Raw genomic sequence first — 24,729 nt, 5'->3', positions numbered from 1 at the left:
CTCCCCCACTAGATTCTGGAGGACAACACAAAATGTCAGTGTATTTAACTTAATAAATACATGAACTTCTGACTACGTATGGTTTGCATTCAAAATAAAGTTACAACAGTTAGAAACTCACAAAAATTAAAATTTAAGCAAGTAAAACAAAAAATCATGAAGCAATCACAAAGGGTGTTTTCTTATGATTCTTTTATGCTGAATAGCCTCTTCTTTTTTTTATTTTTTATTTATTTTTATTTTTATTTATTTATTTTTTTTATCTTTTTTTTATTGTAAACAAATGGGATACATGTTTTTTCTCTGTCTGTACATGGCGTAAAGGCATACCATTTGTGTAATCATAAATTTACATAGGGTAATGCTGTTTGATTCATTCTGCCATTTTTTCCCTTCCCCCCCTCCCCTCCCACCCTTCCCCTCCATCTATACAGTCCTTCCTTCCTCCATTCCTGCCCCCCTCCCTAAACCCAACTCCAACCCCAACACTATAGCCTCTTCTTTAGTTGACTGCTAGGCATTAAAGAAAGAACAGGGAAAATTATGATTAACATGAATCTATTTTTTTGGCTGCTTGAACGCAAGAATTCCCAAGAGAAAAAAGCTAAGATCCATAAAAGTAAAGAAAGATAGCCAAGTCACATGGTTAGTAGAAAGCTGGCACAGAAGGCAAGATCTGCTATAAACTCCTACAATGTGCAAACTTTCCTCTCTATCATGGTGTGCTTACAACTTTTAGAACTTGGTATAATATCTTGCACATAGTAAGCTTTCAAATGGTTGTTGAATTATTTTACCAAAAAAGAAACAAATACCTACCTGCAAGGGAAACATTAAGCTCATGTAGTTAAATCAGACATGACTTAACATGATGCACTTACTTTGTTACTACTCTCATGTTGCTAAAGAGATCTCTAGAAAATCAGTGGGGCAATTCATAGTGTCTAGCCAGACATCTAATAAGGTATCCAGAAATTAAAACATGTATCTTTAAAACAAATACAAAACCATTTGGTTTTTATATTGGGAAAAGTGAGATTCATATAAATCTCAAGAATAGATTACAGGTTTTCCATTTGCCACAAAGTATATTGGTAAACAGTTAAGTGACCTACAAAAAATAAAAAGATTAACCATTTTTAAAAGAATGCAATTACCAGTTTGAGGTTGAACAACTTTGTAATCTTCAGATGGTTTAGCTGTAGGTACCATCAGTGGCTTTTCACTTGCAGCTATATTGGAAAGAAATAGAATTTCCTGAGTATTTGTTTTAAAAAGAAAAAGGACAGGAATAGGTTACTGGTATGGTAAAGTGGCTACCAGAAGACTGCAATAAGAAGCTCATACAGATCCCTTCAAAAGTCATTACATATTGAGGAGAAATCAATATATGCCCATCAGTATGTGATCAGTGGCTAGGGAGAGACCAGAACTTCAGATCACACTCAACATTTATAAGCACAGAAAACTAACCAACTGAGTTGCATCAAATTAACAGACTGATAAATTTTACTGAATTGGAAGAAAATCCAATCAACTACGATTTTTCTTTTCTTCTCCTTTCTTTTTTGAAAAAGCAATGAATGATTTGTTTACCTGAGTTAACCAAATTCATTAGTTCACTGAGGTTTGCAGAGATAGGACCCAGTAAATGTGTCCTACAAAATTAAGAAATCCAAGGGCCTCATGCATGCTAGGTAAGTGTTCTGCTACTCAGCTTCATTCCCAGCCCACCACCCACATTCTAAACATCAAATATAAGGTACGTTTATTACCCAAAGTACCCCATGGTTTCTCAAAAGGGAAGGGTGTTTTTGCCTCAGGAAACTCTGGAAGACTTTTTGGAGCTGTAATAAAACATATAGGACAGTTGTGACAGGAGGTGTAAATAACAGAAAGAAAAGACTCAAAATTTCAAGCTTTCAAAATCAATAAACACAAAGGGAAATTATTTCATGTCAAGTGATGAATATTTAGTAGGCTTTCTTACTTTTGTGTTTAAATGTGAGTAACATTATATTTCGTTTTCAATTTTTTTATAGTCAAGCCACTATATCTGAGGTATTTGGGCTGTTCTTTCTGTACTTCTTTCTTTAGCTATGTTTATATGTGCTCTTGGGTATATTTCATTTAATTTTAAACCAATCATCAAAAACATTTGAACTAGAAAATATCTACCTAAGAGCTTTTAAAGGTAGAATTTTGGCAACTATGTGAATATATATATATATATATATATATATATATATATATATATATATATATCCTTCCATCTTTTTAAATATTGCACTCATAAAGAAATTCTAAGCAATTCTAAGAATTACTAAGTAATTCTAAGAAATTCTAAGGCATCTGCAGAAATATCGTATCTACTCTGTTAACAGAGACAATTGAGTAAAAACAACTATACAGAAAATATCAATTTGTTCAATGACATGATTATGAGTGAAAAGAATCAAACATAAAAATATGACCACTAAAGAGGAAAAAAAGGACACCAATGCATTTGTCATAGGGAGGGCCTCCCTAGGATCCTAAATTATATAGATTTTTAGCACATTTAAGGGTTTGGGTGTTGAGGAACTCGTGGTTCTATAAACCATTTGTCTCTTTTTCTTTCCAAGGAGATGAATTTGAAAGCATTAACTTAAGGATGTATATCAAGCATGCATAAAATTTCCAAGGAAATAAATAATAAAACTGCAGTGATTAATCATTTTTACCTAGAGTGCTCAGTGGCAATTCAAACTTAGGCATTAGAATAGTGTGCAATGATTCTGGAGTCCTTTCACTGGGAACTGCAATAAAGAAGAATGCAGTTAGCAACACCTTGATTCAGGATATGATTTTGCTTAACCAGGATCATGCACAGCATGCTTCACGACTCTCATGTGCAAAGAGCAGTTGATGCCTTGCAAGGCAAGAACTGAACTTGCAAACCTGGAAAAGTTACACAGTTGTTAAAATTTAAAGGATATACTTTCAGAAGGTCAACATCACAAGTGCAAAACGAAATACATGCTGCTCCTCTTCTTCAGGGGAAGAGAACAAACAAGCAAGTTAGATTCTCTTGGGAAAAACAGCAAATATGAGTGACATGAAATTCTTATTAAACATCAGGACTCTTTGGAGGATTCTTCCTGAGTTCAGTATGCAAAAGACTTCCAAAAGCCAATTGGAGCAGAAAGCTCAGAGTTAAGACTTGTAGGTTTTTCCCACTGCTCCAAAGTTGGAGTCTGAAAGCTGGTACTTGGTGTATTCAACCCAAGAGACTGCTTTAAAAGGGCATGTGGTTAGCATCTAGCATTCAGCTCTTTTAGAAGATCAGTCACAAGATCAAGGCATACTGTTACCTCTTCGATAGAATTGGTCTAAGAAATAGGAAAGTTACTGCCAAGAAATAGGGTAAGGAGAAAGAGAAGAACAGTAGGGAGAGGGAAGGAGGGAGGGGCAGGCTAAAGCATTGGACTTACTTTTCTATGAATGCTGGGACTTTTTTGCTACAGCCTTTTTTGTTTAAGGGGGAAAAAAAAACTCTTAGAATTACCTAGTGTTGTTTCTGAAACATCTACTTCACTAGACACAGTGGGTTTAATGGGTCTTGGAACTGTTTCAGGAGTCACTGAAAGATTAAAAAAAAAAAAAAAAAAGACAAATTAAGATAAGTGATGAATCAACCAAAGGCCACACGACATCATTTGTTGGCCTTCAGAATTACCAGGCGATATTTATACAACCCATTTCTTTTCAGATCCTAATGTCAAGGACTTCCTGGCTTGCCCCAGGTGCCTGGGCACTCTTTTCCCCACCCGTCCTTTCTGGGCTTGGTCCCCTTTTTTTATGTGCTCTGCAAAAGCACACCATACTGACCTCCCTTAAAGCATTTATCACATTAATTATTATTTTTGTCTGTCTTTAGGTTTAGCGCAGTGCTAAGGATAAACAAGCAGAGACTAGTTTATTAAATAAAGGGGAAAATAAAAGAATGACCTGAGGTTAAAAGATTTGCTTAAGGCCCTTACATTATCAGATTTCTCTCAAATGGCACTCAATTTATGAAGGTTAGAACAGGGTTGAAATTATGACCAGGACTCAAATGCTCAACTGTAGGGCTATTCCAACTGCTAGGTTAAAGGCAATGCATAGCTCAGGTAAATAATTTGGGTGAAATAAGAACCATGGTTACTGAGATCTGGAATGAAATGTGAGCTAGAATTTTGGAGGGTAAGGACATGAAATAAACACAATACTGAATAATAAGTTGTGGTGGTTGCCTGAGTATTTCTAAAGTGGAAAATTCTGAGGAGGATTTGGCAGAGAATTAAGAAATCCGTAGACTCTCATCAGACACTGTGCCAAGAGAAGAAAGTACAACTTGGAAAAACGGGTAGAATCTTTGAGGCAGAGAAGGACTTGGAATAGCCCACTGGGTCATGCCTGTGCTCTTCTGGGTACTGACCAATTGCACTGAAATCAGAACCCATTTATTCCAGTAGTATAAGCAGCTTCTACCTCAGCTCTACGATGGCAGGGATGAAGGTTCACCTCTCTTCTTTAGGTAGGAAACGTACATGCTCTGTCAGAAATATTCCTAATTCAATCTGTTTCTTGATGCTATTTTACTACCACATCAATCATATCTTCTCTGGACCAGCTACAAGTCCAAAAGTTTAGTACAAAGTAACTATCGCTGCTCTTTCAAGTAATTGCAATTTGTGGATTGAAAAATCCACTTCAAACTGGAGTTACTTTGTTAGTGTGGACTGTGAGGAATCCTTGCCCAGAAGTTAGTTTGGATAAGGTGGTATTGCTCTGGCAAATACTGTACTTCAGAGATCCTTAGTGGACTCGATTAGGTAGTTGCATTCAGAGAAGTGGAATGTTTATTAGCAACAGTGATAAACTCTGGGGAATATGCTTACTACATTTACTCTTTAAAGCTTTTTTACTGAACTATTATATATTCTTTACACTAGTTGGTTCATCTCCCAGGTACATTTGTTTCTAAGTGATTCCAGGGTATTTTCCCAGCTATCAAGGTAGAGGTTTGTGAGGATATAAAGCAATTTTGCTATACAGACCACTTGTGAAAAGAAAGTAATGAAAAATGATCTCAGGTTTTCATATGAAAAGAAAGTACTAAAACCATAGTATTACATTTTAGTATAAAAATGTTTCAGTGTCAATGTAACAATTTTCATTTAAAGTGAAAAATACAGCTTATACATTATATAACATTTATATGATTCGATAGTTTATTTCCCAAACACTAGGAACCTAGGACCTCCTATTGTTTTGTGATCAAAATAAATTTCCTACTATTCTTCACTGAAAAAAAAATGGAGGCTTGTATATCATTCACTTTGAAAAACATATATTACTTCTTTTTTCAATGTCAACAGAGGGATCTCATTACCTGTTATGGGTTGTGCTGGAATTTTTTCAACTTCTGGTGTTTTTGATTCAGCAGGTAATGCCAAAGTTTCATTCTTGGCTAAAAAGTAAGAGAACAGATCATTTACCTCACTTCCTTATAGTACAGTGTCCCATAGCACCCTGTTCAAAACACAGTCAAGTAACAAACCAATTAAAAAATTAAATACATATCCCTTTTCAGCAGTCAACTTCATTGTGTATTTCTACCATGAACTAGAATGAGTAGAAGACAACTTTGAAATTGCTTATTAACCCAACTAATTCTGTAAACTCCAAGTTGGTGTTTACACCACCACAATACTTGGATAAGTCTTGTCATTCAGATTCATAGTTTCCTGTATGCATAAATTTGTACTACAAATATTCTTCAAAATTTTATATTTAGGTATGGTTGATTTTTTTTAAATCAATGAATAAAAATTTTCCATTATTATACAAGGTTAAAATGCAACAGACTGTGGCATCAATTTTTGAAAAAACACACAAATAACTGACATGGAAAAATAAGTTATTTGGAAAAAATTGTGTCAAAAAATAAATTACCAGCAGTAAAATATTATTTGAGCCACATGTTAACATAGATCTTTTCTTTTGGTCTCTGAGAATTCAGTGCAAAGAATGGAATTACTTTTCTCATTTTTTTCCCCTCTTCATGCAACTATTTGGGAAACTTCCTTCTAAAATTTGGGTGTTCTTTTTCAAAGAAAGCACATTTCTGAACTAGAATTTTCCAATGATTAAAACATTCTACAATTTTAAAATGTACTTGGGAATAACTCTATTCACTTATTTAGCACATGGAATCAGTGACCCACGTGTAGTATTTTGAACTGGAGTACTGGCATAAAAGAATTCATCCATTTTTTTTAGATAACATGACCATGCCACCTACAGCTGATTAAATAATCAGATAGGATTTTGTTGTTGCTGTGTTTAGAGTCCTAAGGCCAAACAGAACTTGGGTTTCTCAACTTGTGACATTTGAGGCTGGATAGTTTGTGTATTGGGGGGTGCTGTCCTGTTCATTGCAGGGTAGTTAGCGGCTTCTCCGGCCTCTACCCACTGGATTCCAGTAGCACTCTCACCATTGTGATAAATAGAGATGTCTTCAGACATTGCTAGATGCTCCCGAGGGGAATCACCTGTTGGTAAGAACTACCTGTCTAATTTGTTCTCTCAAAGTTTCTTGAATGTGCAAATTCTGTAACCTTCTTCTGTAGTTCACATTACTCTTATGAAGACCATTTTCTTCTTTTTAGTTAATGTGGACACAAAATTATTTACTTTGGATGAACTGAATGACAATTAGAAAGCCATCTCATTGTTTAATCAATCAATGACTTTCTAATTGTCTAATCAGTTTTCCATGTATGATGGAGGTGCTTCCTTCAGAGAGCTGATTATTTTCAGGCAGGATTTGAAGTAGATGTCAAAATGGTAACATACTTGCTCTCATTGTCAAGTGTGTTTTGTAAATTGCACAGCCTGTTTGCACAACAGAAATAGTTTAATATCAATGTTCACACTTGACTAGCAGGACATAGAGAGAAAGAACTGTCTGAAATAACTAAAAAAAATAGACCCAGTATAATTTTATAAAATCTTTTTAAAAATTTCTAAATTACTAACATTTTCCTGATATCTTTGGTAAACAATTCTTGTTTAGAACTGTTTCTGGGATGGTTAGCATATGAAGAAACATTCAGATTACAAATTTTTATTTTTCATGAGGTCTGGTTCTGGTATTTAAAATATGCACTATAGGAAGGTTCCCTTCCTTCCTTTCCTCTTTTCTTCCTTTCCTCCCTTCCTTTCTTCTTCCCTTCCTCCCTTCCCTTCCCCTTCCTTCCTTCCTTCGTTGGTAAAATAAAAATTTCCTTTTCTTTTTTCCACCATCTTCTTTCCTATCAGGATGGTTTTGGCTAATTTTCTCCCTATTTAGTAATATGTTATGTTTTCAGTGATTCTTTGCCTAAGACCTCTCACCATTTTTTTTTCACCTTCAGATCCTAGACTTATGCTCTGAACTCTGAATTGCTTTAACTCCTTATAATTAATACATGCCTTTAGTTTTCAATTACATTAATCCCAAATTAGACTTATTGAAAAAAAAAAGAAAAACTACCTTTCCAAGAGATATTTGTATTTTTTATACTTCATTAATTCCTTATAAAGGCATGTGGTATTTCTGACGTTCCAGATGTCAGAGAAATAGGGAGATAGAGAAGATGTTTACACAGGGGAATCTTTACCTCTCATGTCAACCCATGAGCGTTCATCAACACTATGCACAGTCTCAGCATTAGGAAAATAAAATGCCATCTGAATGTGACCTAAGATTCAGGAAATCCCTTTTCCTCCATTATTCTTCTGTACCTTTTCAGCACAGTTGTTTCCCTCAATATTTGGCAGGCTGTCTTGGCTTTGGCAAACCCTTTGAATATCCCTTGGAGATGAGTGTGTAATACTTGCTTTCTTGTTTATTTCTCTCATTATTCACACCATGTGTTCTTAGAACAAAAGCTATTAGATCTCTTGATGTCCCGTGATGGGCTCTGCTGGAATAGGGATATTATTTTTGGAATTTACTCTCTTAAAAAATACAACTTTTCTGAATTCTGCAGTGATAATTAACTTCAGGAAAGTTTATTTCTCCCTTGGTAGTATAAAAAACTGTTTATACCCACGCTCTTTTTGTAAAAACATTGTTTCTGCACAGCAAAGGAAATGATCCATGAAATGAAGAGGGGCCTATAGATTAGCACACCATGTATCTGATAAGGACTCAGTATCCAAAACACATGAAGAATTCATACAACTCAGTAATGTTCTGTCACACAGTGGAAAAACTATGGCTGACAACAATTTATTGAATATTTCAAAATAATTAGTAGATAGGATTTCTAATGTTCCTAAAGCAATGAAGTACATTGGGGTGATAGATACACCAGTTACCCTGATTTGATCCATGGCACATTAAATACATGAGTTGAAATGTCACACTGTTCCTCATAAATACGAATAATTGTTCTGTGTCAATTAAAAATATTTTAAGAAATAGAAAAAAAAAATCTGATGACAAAATGAGCAAAGACCTGAATAGACTTTTCTCCAAAGACGACATAAAAATGGTCAACGGGAAATGCGATCAACATCACCATTCATTAGGGAAATATAAGTTAAAACCACAAGTTATCATCTCAATCCTATTAGGATGGCTATTATCAAAAAGATAAGAGAAAAATGAGGTAGAGCTAAGGGAACATCTAAATCGTTACAGTCATGGAAAACAGTATGAAACTGATTCAAAAAATTAAAAATAAAGCTATCATTTAAACTAGTCAGCAATCCCTCTAATGGGTATATGCCCAAAGGAAATAAAGTAAACACCTCAGAGCCACATGCACCCCCATTTCTACTGAGGCATTATCCACAGCAACCAATGTTTGGAAACAATCTAAGTATCTATCACAGATGACTGGATCAAGAAACTGGTGGATACACATGGAATTTTTAAAATTCCATTTTTAAAATGGAGGAGATTCTGCTGTTTATGACAACATGAATGAACCTGGAGGACATTATGCTAAGTAAAATAAACCAGACACATAAAGAAAAACTGCATGATCTCATTCATATGGAGTATCTTTAAAAAATTCACATACAGAATAAAATGGCAGATAGCTGGGGTGGGGTTTGGGATAGGAAGTGAGGAAATATAGGATAGAGGGTAAAAGGAGGCAGAGGATGAATAAGTTCAGAAATACAAGACACAACATAAAAGTCTACAGTTATAATATTGCATTATATGCCACAAATTTGTTAAGAAAGTAGGTTTTTGGTGCTATCACATACACAAAAAGGCAACTATGTAAAGGGATGAATGTTAGTTGATGTGACTGTAGTAACTATTTCACTAAATATAGGTATTTCCAAACGTTTTATACAATAAAAGATTAAAGACAAATTTTATGTAGTTTTTTTGAAACATAATCTGTTATGATGATACATTTGATAGGATTTTTCTTGGATATACTGGACATTTTTAAACACGCTGAATATCAGTCTCTTCAGTGCAAAAGAAATTTTTCATATGCTAAGTTTAAGACAGGTATTTCCCCAGAAATCTAGTTTTAAAAGGTATTTCTTATTTTTATTTACACATATATTTGCATTTAATATTTTTATTAAAATAACACTATCCTGAATCATACCAGAAAAACAAAAACAAAAACAAATCCAACATAATTCCCGAAGTTAGAAAAAGCACCAAAGACTAAATTCATATTAAGGTAGCATGTGAAACTTGGCAAAAGAAAAAAAAAAATGAACAGGAAATATCACTGAAGACTAAGGAATAAAACATCATATCTTCTGGTTCAAAAGTGGCACCAGTCATCTAGAAAGTAACTCTTCTCACTTGACCATCCTTCACAAACCCTGGTCTTTGTAGTTTTGGTGAACATATTAGGGACCAAATAAAAATGAGATTGGCTGGGTATTTTTTCTTCTCCTTCCAAAAAGTCCGTCCCAGGCACAAGGTAAAGAATATAGTCTCTGGGCAGAAAACAGATGAATGCAAGAATCCTGGGTGTGTACTTCCAACTACATAAGGTTTTCCTCCTTCTCTTTCCAGGAATTTCTCAAAATTAACACCTGAGAGGAACTTAAAGTTTTACTTTTTAAAACTTTTATCTGGTTGCCTAGCACCGAATGAGCAAAATATGGAAAAAAACCAACTTCCATGTCCTGATAATTCTGCTTATGCAAAATTAAGGGTCTAGATTTTTAAAAACACACGGAGAGACTGAAATTGCTGTGTTTTTGTTTTCATCTAACTTAAGTTGCTTGGCTTTGTATGAACAAAACTGAACATCTCCATGTGGCACGATTCCCCAAAGAAGTATAATTAGAAGAAAATTTCTTTTAGGAAATGCTTTCAGTATTTCCCTATTCAGTATGATGTTGGCTCTGGGTTTGTTATAAATAGCCTTTATTATGTTGAGCTATGCTTCTTCTACACATAGTTTGTTCAGGGATTTTTATCATGAAGGGATGGTGAATTTTATTACATGTTTTCTGCATTTATTGAGATGATAATGTGATTTTTATCCTTGATTCTACTTATGTGATGTGTTATGTTTATCGATTTGCACATGTTCAACCATCTGTGCATCCCTGGAATGAAACCAAATTAAACAAGGTATATGATCTTTTTAATGTGCTGCTGAATTCTATTTGCAAGTATTTTATTGAGATTTTACCTCTATGTTCATCAAAAATATTGATTTATAGTTTTCTTTTTTGTTGATGTTTTTGTGTCCTTGTCAGGTTCTGGTAGCAGGGTAATGCTGGTTTCAAAGAATGAGTTGAGAAGGATTCCTTCCTTTTCTATTTTATGGAATAATTTGAGGAACATTGATGTTAATTATTCTTTAAGATTTTGGTAAAATTCAGCAGTGATACCACCTGGTCCTGGAATTTTCTTTGTTGGGAGACAATATCATTACTTTTCATTTATCTATTTAGATATTATAATTCTTTGTTCAATTTTAATAGGTATAATTATGCATTCAGAAATTTGTCCATTTCTTCTACATTTTCCAAGTGACTGACATATAGTTTTTCAAAATATTGTTTCTTATCCGACTCTGTTTTGTCAATATTGCTTGACTTGTCAAAGAACTGACTCTTGATTTCATCAATCTTTTGTACTGTTTCTTTTAGTCTCCATTTCATTTATTTATGATCTGACCTATGTTATTTCTTCCTACTACTGATTTTGGGTTTGTTCTTTTTTCACTAAGACCTTGAGATTCTTCATTAGGTTATATGAATCTCTCTTTCTTAATGCAGGTATACTCACTATAAAAACTATAAACTTCCTTCTTAGAATTGTTTTTGCTGCACTCGATAGGTTTTGGTACGCTGTACTTCCATTTTTGTTTGATTTAAGATGTTTTTTAATTTCCCCTGTGATTTCCTCAGTGACTTATAATTTATTCCAAAGTATGATGTTCACTTTCCATGTGTTTGTATAATTCATGCAGTTTCTATAGCTGTTGATTGCTAGTTTCATTCTTTACTAGTGAGTAGAGAAGATGCAAGATACTATTTCAACTTCTTTCAATTTGTTAAGACTTGGTTTGTGACCTGATACGTGGTCTATTTTAAGAAAAGTTTCATAAGCTAATGAAAAGAATGTATATTCTGCAGCTATTGAATGGAATATTCTATACGTTGTTAAACCCATTTTATCTATAGTGTAATTCAACTCTGATGTTTCTTTGTTAATTTTTTTGTATGTTCTATCCACTGATAAGCGTGGGGAATTGAAGTCACCCAGAATTATGATATTGGGGCCTATCTTTCCCTTTATGTCTAGTAGGTTTTTGTTTTTTTGGTGCATGTGTGTTTCATATTTTTATAAAAGTGGATGCTTCAACATGTCAATTCATAACCATTGTATCTTATTGATGAATTTTCCCCTATATGTGTGACCTTCTTTATCTCTCTTGCTTGCTTTTGGATTTTATTTTCTATCATTTTATTTTTAGTCTGCATATGTCTTTGCAGGTGAGGTGAGTTTCACATGTTTCACATAAGTAACATATTGTTGGGTTCTTGTTCTCTAGTTCATTTAGTGTCTTTTCATTGGAAAATTAAGATAATTCATATTCAAAGCTATTCAAATTGTGGACTCTCATCTGTCATTTTGTTGACTTTTCTTCTGATTGTTTTAAATATTCTTTATTTCCTCTTATTAATCTTTGAAATTTGATGGCTGATTCTTTCCTATTTCTAATTTGTGTATCTATCCTTCTCATGGGATTTATTCTTTCATGTGCTCTCATGATGGTGATTTTTTTTTTCTTTCTTCTGCATGTAGAATTTCCTTAAGCATCTTCTGTAATTCTGGTGGTCTTAGTTTATACTTATCACATCAGGTCTTTATTCTTCTTCAATTGTGAAGACTAGCCTTGCTGGGAATAGTTAATTTTGGTTGGTAGTTAGAAATTTCAAATTTTAGAACTTGAGACACATCATTCCATGATTTCTTGACCTTTAGATTTTCTTTTGAGTCTTTTAGGGACTAACTAAATGCTGTTAGTCTTAAGGGTTAGCCTTTAAATGTAGCTTGGTTCTTCTGTTATAGATTTAATATTATTTCTTTGTCCTGTACTTTAGGCAATTTAACTATAGCATCATAAAGCAGTTCTTCTTATTCTGATTATGTATATTTGGTATTCTACATGTCTCTTGTACCTGGATGTCCATGTATTTTCTAAGACTTGAAAAATTTTCTATTATTCCTTGAAGAGTTTTTCTACATCATCTGCCTGTAGCTTTTCTCCCCAGGTAGGTCGTTGAGCTGAACATTTGATTTTTTTAAAGGGCTTCTTAGAGACCTTGTATGTTCTTTTCCTTCCTTATTTTTTCTTTATTTTTGTTTGAGTATAACACCTCAAAATACTTGTCTTCAAGCTCTTATATTCTTTCTTCTGCCTGATGTAGCCTATTTTGAGGCTTTCATCTGAGATTTTTATCTGACTTATTGAACTTTTAATTTCTAAGATTTCTCTGTTACTCTTTGTAAAAAAACTCTCTTTCCTGAATTCACCCTCACATCCTTCATTGTCTTCCTTAACTCATTTAACCATTTATCTGTATTCCCTTGTATTTCATTGAGCTTTCTTAGGATTATTATTTTAAAATCCATATCTAGCATTTCATCCACTTAATATTTTGTGAATCTGTTTCTAGAGAGTTATGAACTTTAGGAGGTGTCATGTTAACTTGCTTTTCATATTTCTTGTGTTTTTGAGATTTGCACATCTGTTGGGATGGATATCTCTTCTACTTTTGTATGATGACTTTCTTAATAAGCAATTTTCACTTTGCATCATGTCTTAGGGTATTGGTTTGTTGTACAATATTGAGTTTATTTCCTATTAGACTCCATAATTTAATCTCTCTGTGGTTTCTTTTGGCCATGACTAGCGAGTCTGGATACAGTAAGTACAGTATCAGAATCTGAGGGAAGCCCTCTTTCATAGGTCTTATAAGAGTGAGGGCCCTCTGGCAACGCAAGCAGGTATGGTATATACAGCACAGTATTGGGTGAACCCTGTGGTTATTCCTACAATGAAAATGGAAGCCCCTTATTAAGTAGTTGGGGATTTCCATAGGTACTATTGATATTGGACCTGTTACTTGAAAGCAATTCTGATATTGGTTGCTCCAATTGTGGTGAAGGGGAGGAAGCTTTTATTCTTTGTTTAGATATTGCTACAATTACTGGTGTTTCACAGGGACAGGTATGGGCTGGGATTCCTACTCCCCCTCTCTGGCACCCACACTCAGTCTTATTAACAATGTGTGATCTGATTGGGTGTGGGGGTGATCAGTGCAGAGTACTCTCATATGTGCAGTGTCCATAATGGTTGTATTATTCCTCTCTGCTGTTATTGTGTGGGTCTCTCTCCAGGAGTAAATCTCAGAGCCCCCCTTTTCCTGTTACTGGATGGATGACTGTCAGCTCTTATCTCCCCCGTTCTTTAAGTATCTGTCAAAGTGCCCACTGGAGCTACATATAACTCCTCTCAACTGGTCTGGGAATGTACATCAGTAGCAAAGCACCCCCCAATGGATACAGGGTCCTGGGGCTCAATCCCTGGCACCACCAAAAAATAAATAAATAAATAAATAAATTGATGAAACCAAAAATATAAAAATCTAAAAAATGGAAAAGGGGAAAAATAAATAAAAAATAAAAGGCAGACTGAGAAAACAACTACAAAGGAGAAGCATTAAAACATAAAAAAGGGAAAATTTTTTAAAAATTAAAATAAAATACCCCTTGCCAAGGTGCTTGGATGAAGGTGTTAGGGTGGATGATTGGGACCTATGCTGATCAGAGCTTCTCTTCAGGTCTTCTTAGACTCTGCACCCCCCATGCAATGGCTATGGGTTTTACATGCCCCATTTTTTCAACTGTAGTTGCTGGGTGACTAGCAGGAGTGATTTGTGGCTGACGCTGGAGCACGCTGGCATGGAATACAAAATGTGCCAGGCCAAGATTATCTTCTGTGCTTTTTCACTGCACAATCCACCAGCTGGACAAATACTAGCACTGTGATGTGTCCCCAGACACAGAAGGGACAGTGTCACAGAGATCTGTGTTGGGAGGGAGCAGCAGGATTCAGAATCCATAAGCTCTGTGGCCTTTGACCCTGGACCTCAGACTTGGTTCCTGCGTGAAACCACATGAGACTGTACTCCCTGGACTCAGAAGGCATGTAATCTAAACCACTGATTTTATAGAGAAGCACCTTCTGCATAATGCTATGTGCATTTCCCACACCATAAAACTAAGCAGACCTGGGTCAGAGTTACTCCCCAAGTCAAGGCTAATTCATGAGATGGTCACTTGCTGAAGCCTCTTAATGAAATGACTGCAGGATCCTTGAAGTGGGAAATGCTGGTATTTCTGTCCCCCAGAACAGTATACTCTCAGACAGTAATACTTTTCTTAAGATGGCTCCTGATTACAGCACCCTGAGGATTTCCTGGGAAATACAGTGAACTACTAAAACCAGCTTTTTGAAGATTCTAGTTCTCTTAAGTGTTGAGGCTGCATTCTGTGCTAATGGAGCTCTCTGGGACTTCCTCTTTCACTTATGCCTTGGCTAAGGGGATACTTTCCTTCCACTAGATGTGTTGCTGTTCAGCAGGGTTCTGGTGCACTCTCTCTCTTGCTAGTCTGTTATACAAAATCTCCAGGTTTCACCAGACCTTCATCTCATCATTAAATTCTAGTGCTCTCTCCCAGTCATGTACCTCAACAAGCAGCTACACACCTGTTGTTTTTTTTCAGTCTTATGGAGAAGTAGGTGAGTACTAGATGACTCTATTCCATCATGTTGCCCCTCTTCCATAGTATTTTATTAAAATAAGAGTATTTTGTTATATCTCATTTGTCATTTCTTCACTCTCTTAACTAAAAAAGAGACGGCATTAACTTAATTTCTGCTGCACTGTTGGAAGACTGACTTTTTTCCGTAAGTGCCATGTCTGAAGTTCCAGTATGGGCAGGCACTAGGTTTGTGTAACTCACCATTATAGTTCCCAGGAACTTGCAGTTCAGGCATGGAATAATGCTTAATAAGTATTTGTTGAATGAAAGCTGCCCAAGTTGGGCTTGGACTTCAGTTTCTACATCCATACCACTTCTTAATTCAATTATATATTAAACGCTAATGTTTGCAGGTAGTGCTTAGCTCAGAGAAAACATTTTCCCTTTTATGTCTTGTTCAGTTTATACCACATCATGTTGTTTCTTCCCCATTTGCCAATCCAAGATGTTCTCTAGAAACATTAAGGGTAGTTCTCAAAGTATGGTCCCTGGAAACTTGTTAAAAATGCAAACTCTTAAGGCCTTACCCCAGAACTATTGAATAAGTAACTTAGAGGATGGGTCCTAGCAATCTATATGTTCAGAAGCCCACTAGATGCTTCTGATCCTCAATCAAGTTTGAGATCCTCTTCTATAGGGACAATTCAGAGTCTAATTTGATACTCAAAAAGAGCAACTCGGTCATCCCAGAGACCACCACAATTATTCCTTGGTTCCCCTTTTAGTGGATTTTACTGTTATTTTTTAAAATTATGTTTTGTTTTTTAACACTGAAATCACACCAGTTCTTTCTAGAAGTAGGAAGCAATATCAATCTCAAGTAAATAGTAATTCTGATATATCTGACCTTCATTATTTCTCATTGAATATATCTCGTGGCACCTTGATAACATAGTTTAATGAGTTTAAAAGCATATATAAATACATTTATACAACATCTATAGTTAAATATTTATATTTATGACAGAATGTTATTTGTACAAATATCTCTAACACTCCAACCTCCTTGCTGCTACTTTTTACTTTGCAATCAAACATCTCATTTGCAAGATTCCTTGAATATCCTAAGAATTCCAAGTCAGTACTAGTACACAGTCAATGAAAAGTCCAAATGTAGAATTTTGCTGCTTACCCAATTGTGTCTTGATTGCATCTGAAATCTCAAACATTATGGATGTAGGAAGTTTTACAGTGGTGTCATTAGGACCTGGTATAATAAGGTGAACTGGAAGGAAAATAAATATAAATATGATAGGGGAAGACAATAAATCATGACATAAAATAAAGCTCACAACATCAGGTACTAGAACATGAAGCTTAGCACTTATTTTGGTTAGTCAATTTTGACCCCAAATTTAAAATGTTGGGAGAAAATATGATCATACCTTTTAAATAGTGTTTTTCATATTTAGAACTGAACAACTGAAATCCTCTGGATTTAATCTATAAATTTGAAAATTACAAAATGTCTGCTTAAGATGTGTGGTGAACCAAGATTATTATCAATTATTTAAATATAAATATATGCCAGTATTAGTATATATAAATATATATAAATTTATATATAAATATATGCCAGGACTTCCTGCAAGCTAGGCAAGCATTTTACCATCAAGCTACGTCTCCAACCCAATGATAGTGAAATTTAAAAGAACAGTTCAATATAAGGAAGACTCCCTCATAACTTCAAACAACCCTATGGGCAGGTAGGATGAACACCATCATTTCCACTGGGCATGGGCTAAGGCTACTTCTTGAACACACCATGATAAAGGCAGCATCTCTTGGCTATTAGCCTGGAAGGGACACATGTCAGGGTGGTACACAGGGAAAGAAAATGGATGGACAATTTAACAGACCTACTTGTGGTGCAAAACTCTTTCAGGGCCCTATTATTAAAAGATACTCTAAGCTGCTGATTCTAGACACAGGTTTCAAGGTTGACTCACCTAGTATTGGTCCTCCATAGGGAGTCTTATCTGGGGATTTAGTTGAAGCCTTATGAGTAACATTCTGAATCACTGTTGAAATACAAAAGATAATAGTGCATTGGGGTTAAAAACAGGAGGCAGTAAGGAGCTAATAATGTGAAGCCATCTGTCCTGTGAAAGTCCTAATCCAAGCTTAGCAATTAATAAAAAGCAACTCAGTGAGCTGGCTACACAGGTAATTTAGGATTACCTAAATACCTCTGCCTTTAGGTAACAAAAGGTATTATTCTATCATAAAGTGTTACCTCTAATTATTGAAAAATTTCCTTCCTATCTCCACTCCCTGAAAACTGCCCTTTCCCCAAGTCAATTGAAACTAGCACAAAATGTGACCATGATGAAGAAATGAAAAAGCAGAAACATACATTCTTGAAGCAGAGACTCTAGATAATTTCAGTTCTAACTGAGCCTGTTTTGAAAGTACACATAAGATATTGTGTTTTCTTAAAATGAAGAACTATTTTAAGCCCTCATCTCTTCCATCAAGAAATTTTCTGGAAATAATGGAATCATTTTAATGATGTGAATAACAAAGTAAAAAAAAAAAAAAAAAAAAACCACAATTGGATACTGAAATAGACATAATTCTTAAAACCTGAGCATCTTTACTTTCCCTAAGTGACCACTAAATCACAGTTTTCATTTTAACATCATAATATAAATATTCTATTAATGACTTTCTTCATGCATGATATCTTAATCTTGAATGAAGTTCCACATATTTGTTTTTAAAATTAATACTTGTTAATATATTTGTTTTTAAAATTTAATACTTCTTATGGTTGCTTTGTCTGGGGTTGTCCAAACAGTGTGACTTTTGCAAGGTTTTGCATATTGGTACAAGAGCCCAAATGATCTATTCAGTGCTAATTTACTAGACCATACTAGTTACTTCAAACATTTTCTGAAAAACAGCAATCAAAGAATTTGAGAAAATATGTAATTATCTTAGTGTAAAAGTATATTAAAGCTAGTTCTTACATACCCAGAGCAGACTAATTACCTTGCTTGATGATTGTTATTGGAATCAGTTTCTTTGGGACATAAGCTGGCTGAAAAGAGAGGGAGAAAATCAACTTTCACTTCAATGCTAATAACTTAAACAGTCCTTTCTTGTCTTCAATGACTTCTCTCAGGCAGGTTTAATAGTCACTGGATAGATCTTTAGCACACATATCTGCCTCTATTTTATTGGGCTCACTTGAGTTCCCCCACAATTATCCAAAGGGATTGACAGAAGCAATTTATTTGGAACTCTCATTTAGTTAGAAACTGCAAGGGAAGGAAATGAATTCCTCAGTGTTGAATATAGGTTTATCTTCATTCAATTTGAGAAGTGACTCAGGCAAGTTCTGTCTTTACATTGCCTCTCAAAAAGATGCTAAGCTACATATTATCTTTTAAAGCCCACCAAGATCAATTGTTCAAGCATACCCTGCTGCTGCTGCTGCTGTTACTACAGACACAACAACCTCTATGAGCTGCTAGAACAAAGCCTTTATTGCCTGAGAGGGCAGAACTGTCTCAGATGGTTCTTACTTCAAAGACTGTATTCAACCATCTGCACCTACTTACACACAAGGGACTTCAGAATTAGAAAGGCATGTTACAGGGGACTATGCTTCCTCCTCTCACCCAATTGCCTCAGAGGTTCCACTGGAGGTTTTGATGCCACACAGCGGCTTGAACTAGGTTTATGCTTTAAAGCAGAGTTACTGCTGGACATCATCAGAAACCAGGAATATGACAGATGAGAGCAACATGTAGCCATGCAAAGATCAGAGGTGAGCTGAAAGGTTGTCAAAGTTTTGGATACCTGGTCTAACTTGTGTTCATGATGTAGACACACCATGTTAACAGATCTGTTGACTGTGAACAATGTGTGGATGTGAGATACTGGGCAAAGAGGGGTTTATAGTTATGAGCAAGAGACTTATTTACATGCTATCATTTTAATAAATTATATGCCCATGTTAAAGAAGGGCCATCACACCAACCTATTTTTCTTGAGTTAAGGTTCTCATATTTAAAAAACACAAATGTTTACTATCATCAGGTAATTTTTGCAAAGGGGTATCTGTAGTCATTGACCCAGCAATTTCCTCCTTACCATCTCAGCCTAAGGAATTAATCAAAGATACAATCATTTATGTACAAGAATGTTTATTACCATAATTTAAAACAATCTTATTCTCCAACAATATAGGTTTTATTAAATAAATTATGTGGTTTGATTTTTTACTTTTACTTAAAAAAGTAGAAAATATGAATAAACACAAAAAAGATTATGAATAAACACAAAAAATACAAATATGCATCCACAGTCTGATGCAATTTTATAGCAAATATACAGAAATAAAAGATCAAAAGAAAAGACATCATGGTTGTGCTATTTTTAATAGCAGTTATTTCTTATAAACTGATAGTGACTTTGTTTTGCATACTTTCATCTATTTGCCAGATTCCTTTCAAGGGGAATTACATTTCTAATCAGGCAAAGTTACCTTAATCTACAGTCTGTTCAGCTGCCATATATGCTTCTGTGTGGAAACTTAGCTTGCACACTTCTGGTGAAGAGGGAAATGATTTAAACATAATTTAGACATGATTTTTCCCAGCAAAAGGGAGGAGAATAGTAAGCACAGCCTTCAATGAGAAAGAAAAATACTCTCAGCTTAGAGGTCACACTGGTAGGAAGACCCCTTTCTGCTTCAATATAAGAAAGATTTTTTTTTCAGCATTTGCACACAGATCCTTCTCTGGAGAGGACAGACAGACCTGTGGCATGTTATATTTTTGGGTCCCCCTTAAGAGTAGTCTACCTGGCTCCCCTTTACTGCACTATCTACCTCTTACCTATGAAAACTTTAGGAAAAGTGCTGCAGGTATATGATGGTCTCTACCACATCTGAGAATTTTTTAAAATACTAAAACCATTAGCATTTATTTTTGCCACTTCTATTTTTAGATTTTTTTCATAATTGTATATATATTTAGGATACACAATGTGACATTTTGATAAAAATATACAATGCAGAGTGATTAAATCAAGCTAATAAACTTGTCTACCACTTATCCATCCTTTTTTTGGGGTGAGACATTTGATACTTATCTTAGCAATATTGAATTATATACTATTAGTAATTATGGTCACATGTACATGTTCTGCAGAAAGTGAAGTTTTTCAGAAACACCTAACACATTATAGCAGAGATGCTTACATGTGGCTGTGTTTGTTGCCTTTGAATTGTATTATACCAATTTTTCTTCCCTGTGCTGTAACAATTAATTTAAGACAAACGATTTTTTTTGACAAAGGGAAAATATTTTACTCTTCACATGAATGGAACAAATTCTGCTCTGAGTTCTTACGTGAGTACAGACCAATGTTCTATTAACTTGATGACAAGACTATAGGTACAATTTGTGCTGCCAAAAAGAAAGAAATCATTTAGCTGCAGAATGCAGTTCGTTCTAGACCTATAATTGCTGTTTTATCTAATCTGCAATCCAAAGATCCACCAACACTGGATAGTTACATCTCAATAGGTAGGTTCTTCCCCACACCCTGCCCCACTACTGAGGATTGAACCCAGTTGCACTTTATCACTGAACTGTCATTTTTAGTTTTAATTTTGAGACAGGATGTTGTAAGTTACCAAGGCAGGCCTTAAACTTGAGATTCTCCTTTTCAATCTCCTGTGCAGCAAGAAGTAATGTTTTTAAAGGGCATCAGGAAAGTCCCACTACCTCATACATCTCTGTCAAAGAATATAAAATTCTTATCCAGAAATCCACAAGGTATGAATCCTTTTTATATGTACTTGAAAAAAAAGTTTATGGAAACATCTGTTACCTGGACTCACCAGAAAATGAAATAGTATGATAACTTTTAAGACGACAGTGTTTAAACAATTACTACCCCCTTTTATCTGAGTTTGATGTACAATATTTTTTAAAAGACATCACTTTCCTTGCTGTCTTAAGCTTGTCATGAACATCTATTCATGAGCATCGGAGTCACAGGTACAGGTGGTGTGGGGTTTGGCAGGGGGAAGAGGGAGTGAAAGTTCTGCAGGCTGCCATGTAGTTGGGGCTGTTATGATGCGATAACTTGAATTTGTCCCTCAAAATTCAGGTGATAGAAATGTAATCCCAATGCAGCAGTGGGACCTTTAAGAGGATATTAGGTCACCATTATCTGGGGAGTTGGTTAGTTAATACTGGAATGGGTTCCTGAAAAAAAGAATGAGTCTGGCTCCCTCCAACCCTCAGGCATGCTCTCCTGACCCTCTGCCTTCCATCATGGGATGGAGGCCCTCCTCAGATGCCAGCTCCTTGATCTTGGACTTCACAGTCTCTGAAGTTTTATAATCAATCTCTGTTCTCTATAAATTACTCAGTCTGTAGTATTCTGTTTTGGCAGCACAAAACAGACTGAGTAAGACACATGGCATCAGCATAATACCACTCACCATGGACACCACCCTGGAAGCAATTCTTAAGCAGTTTCTCCTGTTGACTCTCTTTGCTCTGTAGCTTTATGACCCCTAGGCTTACTGTAACCCTCTGTCACTACTTCCTCCCATAGTTCTCATCCTTCCCTTCATTTAGCAAGTATTTTTCAAATGTTACCTGCCAGAAAGTTTGTGTATTTACCTGCCGCCCTATAAGAGATGTGTTGTCTGTTTCTGCTTTTCCAGACACCTTTCCCTTTACAACCTAGGTTCTTATGTTCCTAGAGCAGGATTGTTTATGAGAATTCACTTTTACTGTTTGTCTTGGATGTTGTGACCGAGTATGCAGATGGTGACACTTAATGGGGAAAGAATGCTGAAGTGGTAAAGGGAAATGCCCTTGAGACAAATCTAATGTGCTTTTTTGGTCATGGCTAGAGAAAGTCTATGCGTATTTAGAAACAAACACAATGGCTGCGACCCTCGCATAGAACAGGAAATTTCAACTGACCCTGCAGTATACTAACTTCCTCCTAATATTGTTTTGAAAATTCGGCTTAATAAAATTAATAACATAAGGATGCTATTTTTTGTAGGTGTGTCCATTTGGAGATTTTTGTGGTGTCAAAATATTCATTTTAGATGTAACTATTTTCAGGCCCTGAGAAAGAGGAGCTGTCCACTTTGGGAGGGGCTAAAGGTTGCTCAAAATCAAATATCAGTGACTCAAGAGCCAAACCACATGAGAAGAACTTGGACATGTTAGATTCTGGTTATAATTCATTTTTTAGGACGTTCTAATGAAAGTTATGAAACATACTGATTCGATATAATATCTGGCTGAAATGAATCTAACATTCTACTTCTCAGTCTTCAAATTTCTGGTCAGCAGGAAAGGTATGAGACATATACCTTTGATGATATTGTTGGTCTACATATATATTTTTCAAGTTTCTGCTTGAGACAAGGATTGTTAAGAGTAGAAGGTTACACAATCTTAAAGTGTGGGTAGGATTATAAAGGTAATTCTTTTTATTCGCATGACTCATCTGGTGATACACTTTAAACATTGGCAACACTTACTTTTATCAATAAAAGATATGGCTTTCCTAAAATATGGGTGGATTTGGAACAGAAAAAAAAAAGTAAAAATAAATGTTCTATTTTAGTAGAAAACCCAGGAGATTTTGATTTAATTAAATTTATATTTCAAAATATGCATTTTAAGTGTGCCACTCACTAAAAAATTGATTCTATTTAATGAACTAGTTAGATAACTTTTTAAAAAGAGATAATATATTAAAAATTTAGTCATTTTTTCTATTATTATTTCTTAAAATAAGAAAATCTAATAGTAAACATTTGTTTGTACTTTCATAAAAAAGAATATAATAGACTCTCAAAATGGTAAAAACAGCACAAGTATCATGGTAAGTGTATTTTTCTTTCTTAATTACATGGATCTCAAGTCATACAATTTATGTTACATACAAAAAATATAGCTATGTTTATGCACACACCCTTTCTGATTTTTCTAGAGGTGTAGGCAGGAGTGCTATGGAAAGTATTTAACAATAGATAGGACAAAGGTGGTGACCCACCAGAAGACATCCTGCTACACAACCCTGCCATAGCTCTACTGGGGCTTGCCTTCAGAACACAACTACATACATGAATTACAATGTATAACACAACCAGATGGATAAGATGGGATGTCTTAAATTTTTTTTTCAAAAATTTTAACCTAAATATCATTTATCTTTTAAAAAGGACAGCCTAAAGTTCACATGATTTTTCCCATTTTGAATAACCCTCTTAGGAAGGTTTCAGGGAGTTTTTACTGCTTATTAGGTTTAGGTGTAAGGATGTATAATGAATGAACACATTTTTCAATGTGTCTTTTGCTTGAAACCTTAAAAAGTAAAACATCTGGAATTAATTTTACATCTCTTGAAATACTGCCTTCTAAAATCAGTCTCAGAGAAGACATGGGTGAATATTTGGGCACAGACTTTATCTGGACTGAAATATACCGCTAAAGTATCAGATTGGTTTTCAAAATCAATTCTGTGTGGTCATATAGGATGGTTGAAGGCTGTCCCACATAATTTCTTTTGAACTTTTCCCTGTCTGAGAGCGTCCAAGAGCACAGATGTCAGTTTATTTTTCTGCTGTTTTGAGGATAATCATAAGGAAAGCTTCACAGAGAAACCTTAATATATCTTTTCAATGAATTTGGGTTTTCCTTTGGAAATAACCAAGAGTTTTAAAGTACAGCTCATCAGAGCTGGCTGATTGTGGGTGCTCCACCTCACAGCTTGAAGTGATAAAATGTTTGGCTGTGTGTCAGAGACACAGGAAGTTTCTCCCTAGCCCTTCCTATCATGGCTCTTTATAATGAGGAGAAAAAATTAAGTTACTCCATAGTAAAATGTCAATCAGTTTTCCTAATCTTGCTGAGTAACACACTAAATGAAATATTCTGCCAAAATAAATAAATTTTTTTTAGATATGATAACTGAAAAGAAGGAATGAAAAAAATGACATCATCAAATCACATGAAAGATTGAAAATGACAGCCAAGAAGGTCAGAGATAAGCTATTCTTCCTAGGAAACCATTCACAACAGAAAATGAAGACTGTTCTAGAAGAGGATGAAAGAGCAATTCTATTATACTAATCCACATGTGCAGTATAGCAGATTTATCTTTCCTACACAATACTGATTGGATTTAAGAGAGACAAAATCAAAGAGACCTTAGTGGTATAATTCAATACAGAGTACTAAGTCAATTGGCTATTTAGAAAAAAGACAAAGTCCAATAAATACAAAAACTTTATATACATATTTAATATATATAATAGTTAAATAAAATCCATATAGCTTAGAGTTTAATTATTACAAAATAAAACCATTTATAAAACTAAA

General features: G+C 34.9%; 1 protein-coding gene across 11 annotated transcripts in view; it reads right to left on the bottom strand.

Annotated features, from left to right (window-relative positions):
• Abi3bp (ABI family member 3 binding protein) overlaps window positions 1-24,729 on the bottom strand; it is a 235,960-nt gene that overhangs the window by 107,204 nt on the left and 104,027 nt on the right. For all 11 annotated transcript variants that reach the window (XM_047564816.1, XM_047564821.1, XM_047564817.1 and 8 more), the window contains exons 7-14: window positions 18,347-18,395; window positions 17,302-17,373; window positions 16,485-16,577; window positions 5,417-5,494; window positions 3,548-3,622; window positions 2,724-2,798; window positions 1,776-1,847; window positions 1,158-1,232 (exon numbers count right to left, since the gene is read on the bottom strand). In XM_047564816.1, coding sequence (XP_047420772.1) covers window positions 1,158-1,232; window positions 1,776-1,847; window positions 2,724-2,798; window positions 3,548-3,622; window positions 5,417-5,494; window positions 16,485-16,577; window positions 17,302-17,373; window positions 18,347-18,395 — 589 coding nt within the window. The remainder of the gene's footprint in view (window positions 1-1,157; window positions 1,233-1,775; window positions 1,848-2,723; window positions 2,799-3,547; window positions 3,623-5,416; window positions 5,495-16,484; window positions 16,578-17,301; window positions 17,374-18,346; window positions 18,396-24,729) is intronic.

Source organism: Sciurus carolinensis, chromosome 9 (genome assembly GCF_902686445.1).
Source record: "Sciurus carolinensis chromosome 9, mSciCar1.2, whole genome shotgun sequence".
Lineage (NCBI taxonomy): Eukaryota > Metazoa > Chordata > Mammalia > Rodentia > Sciuridae > Sciurus > Sciurus carolinensis.
This window is presented reverse-complemented; position numbering and strand designations above follow the sequence as displayed.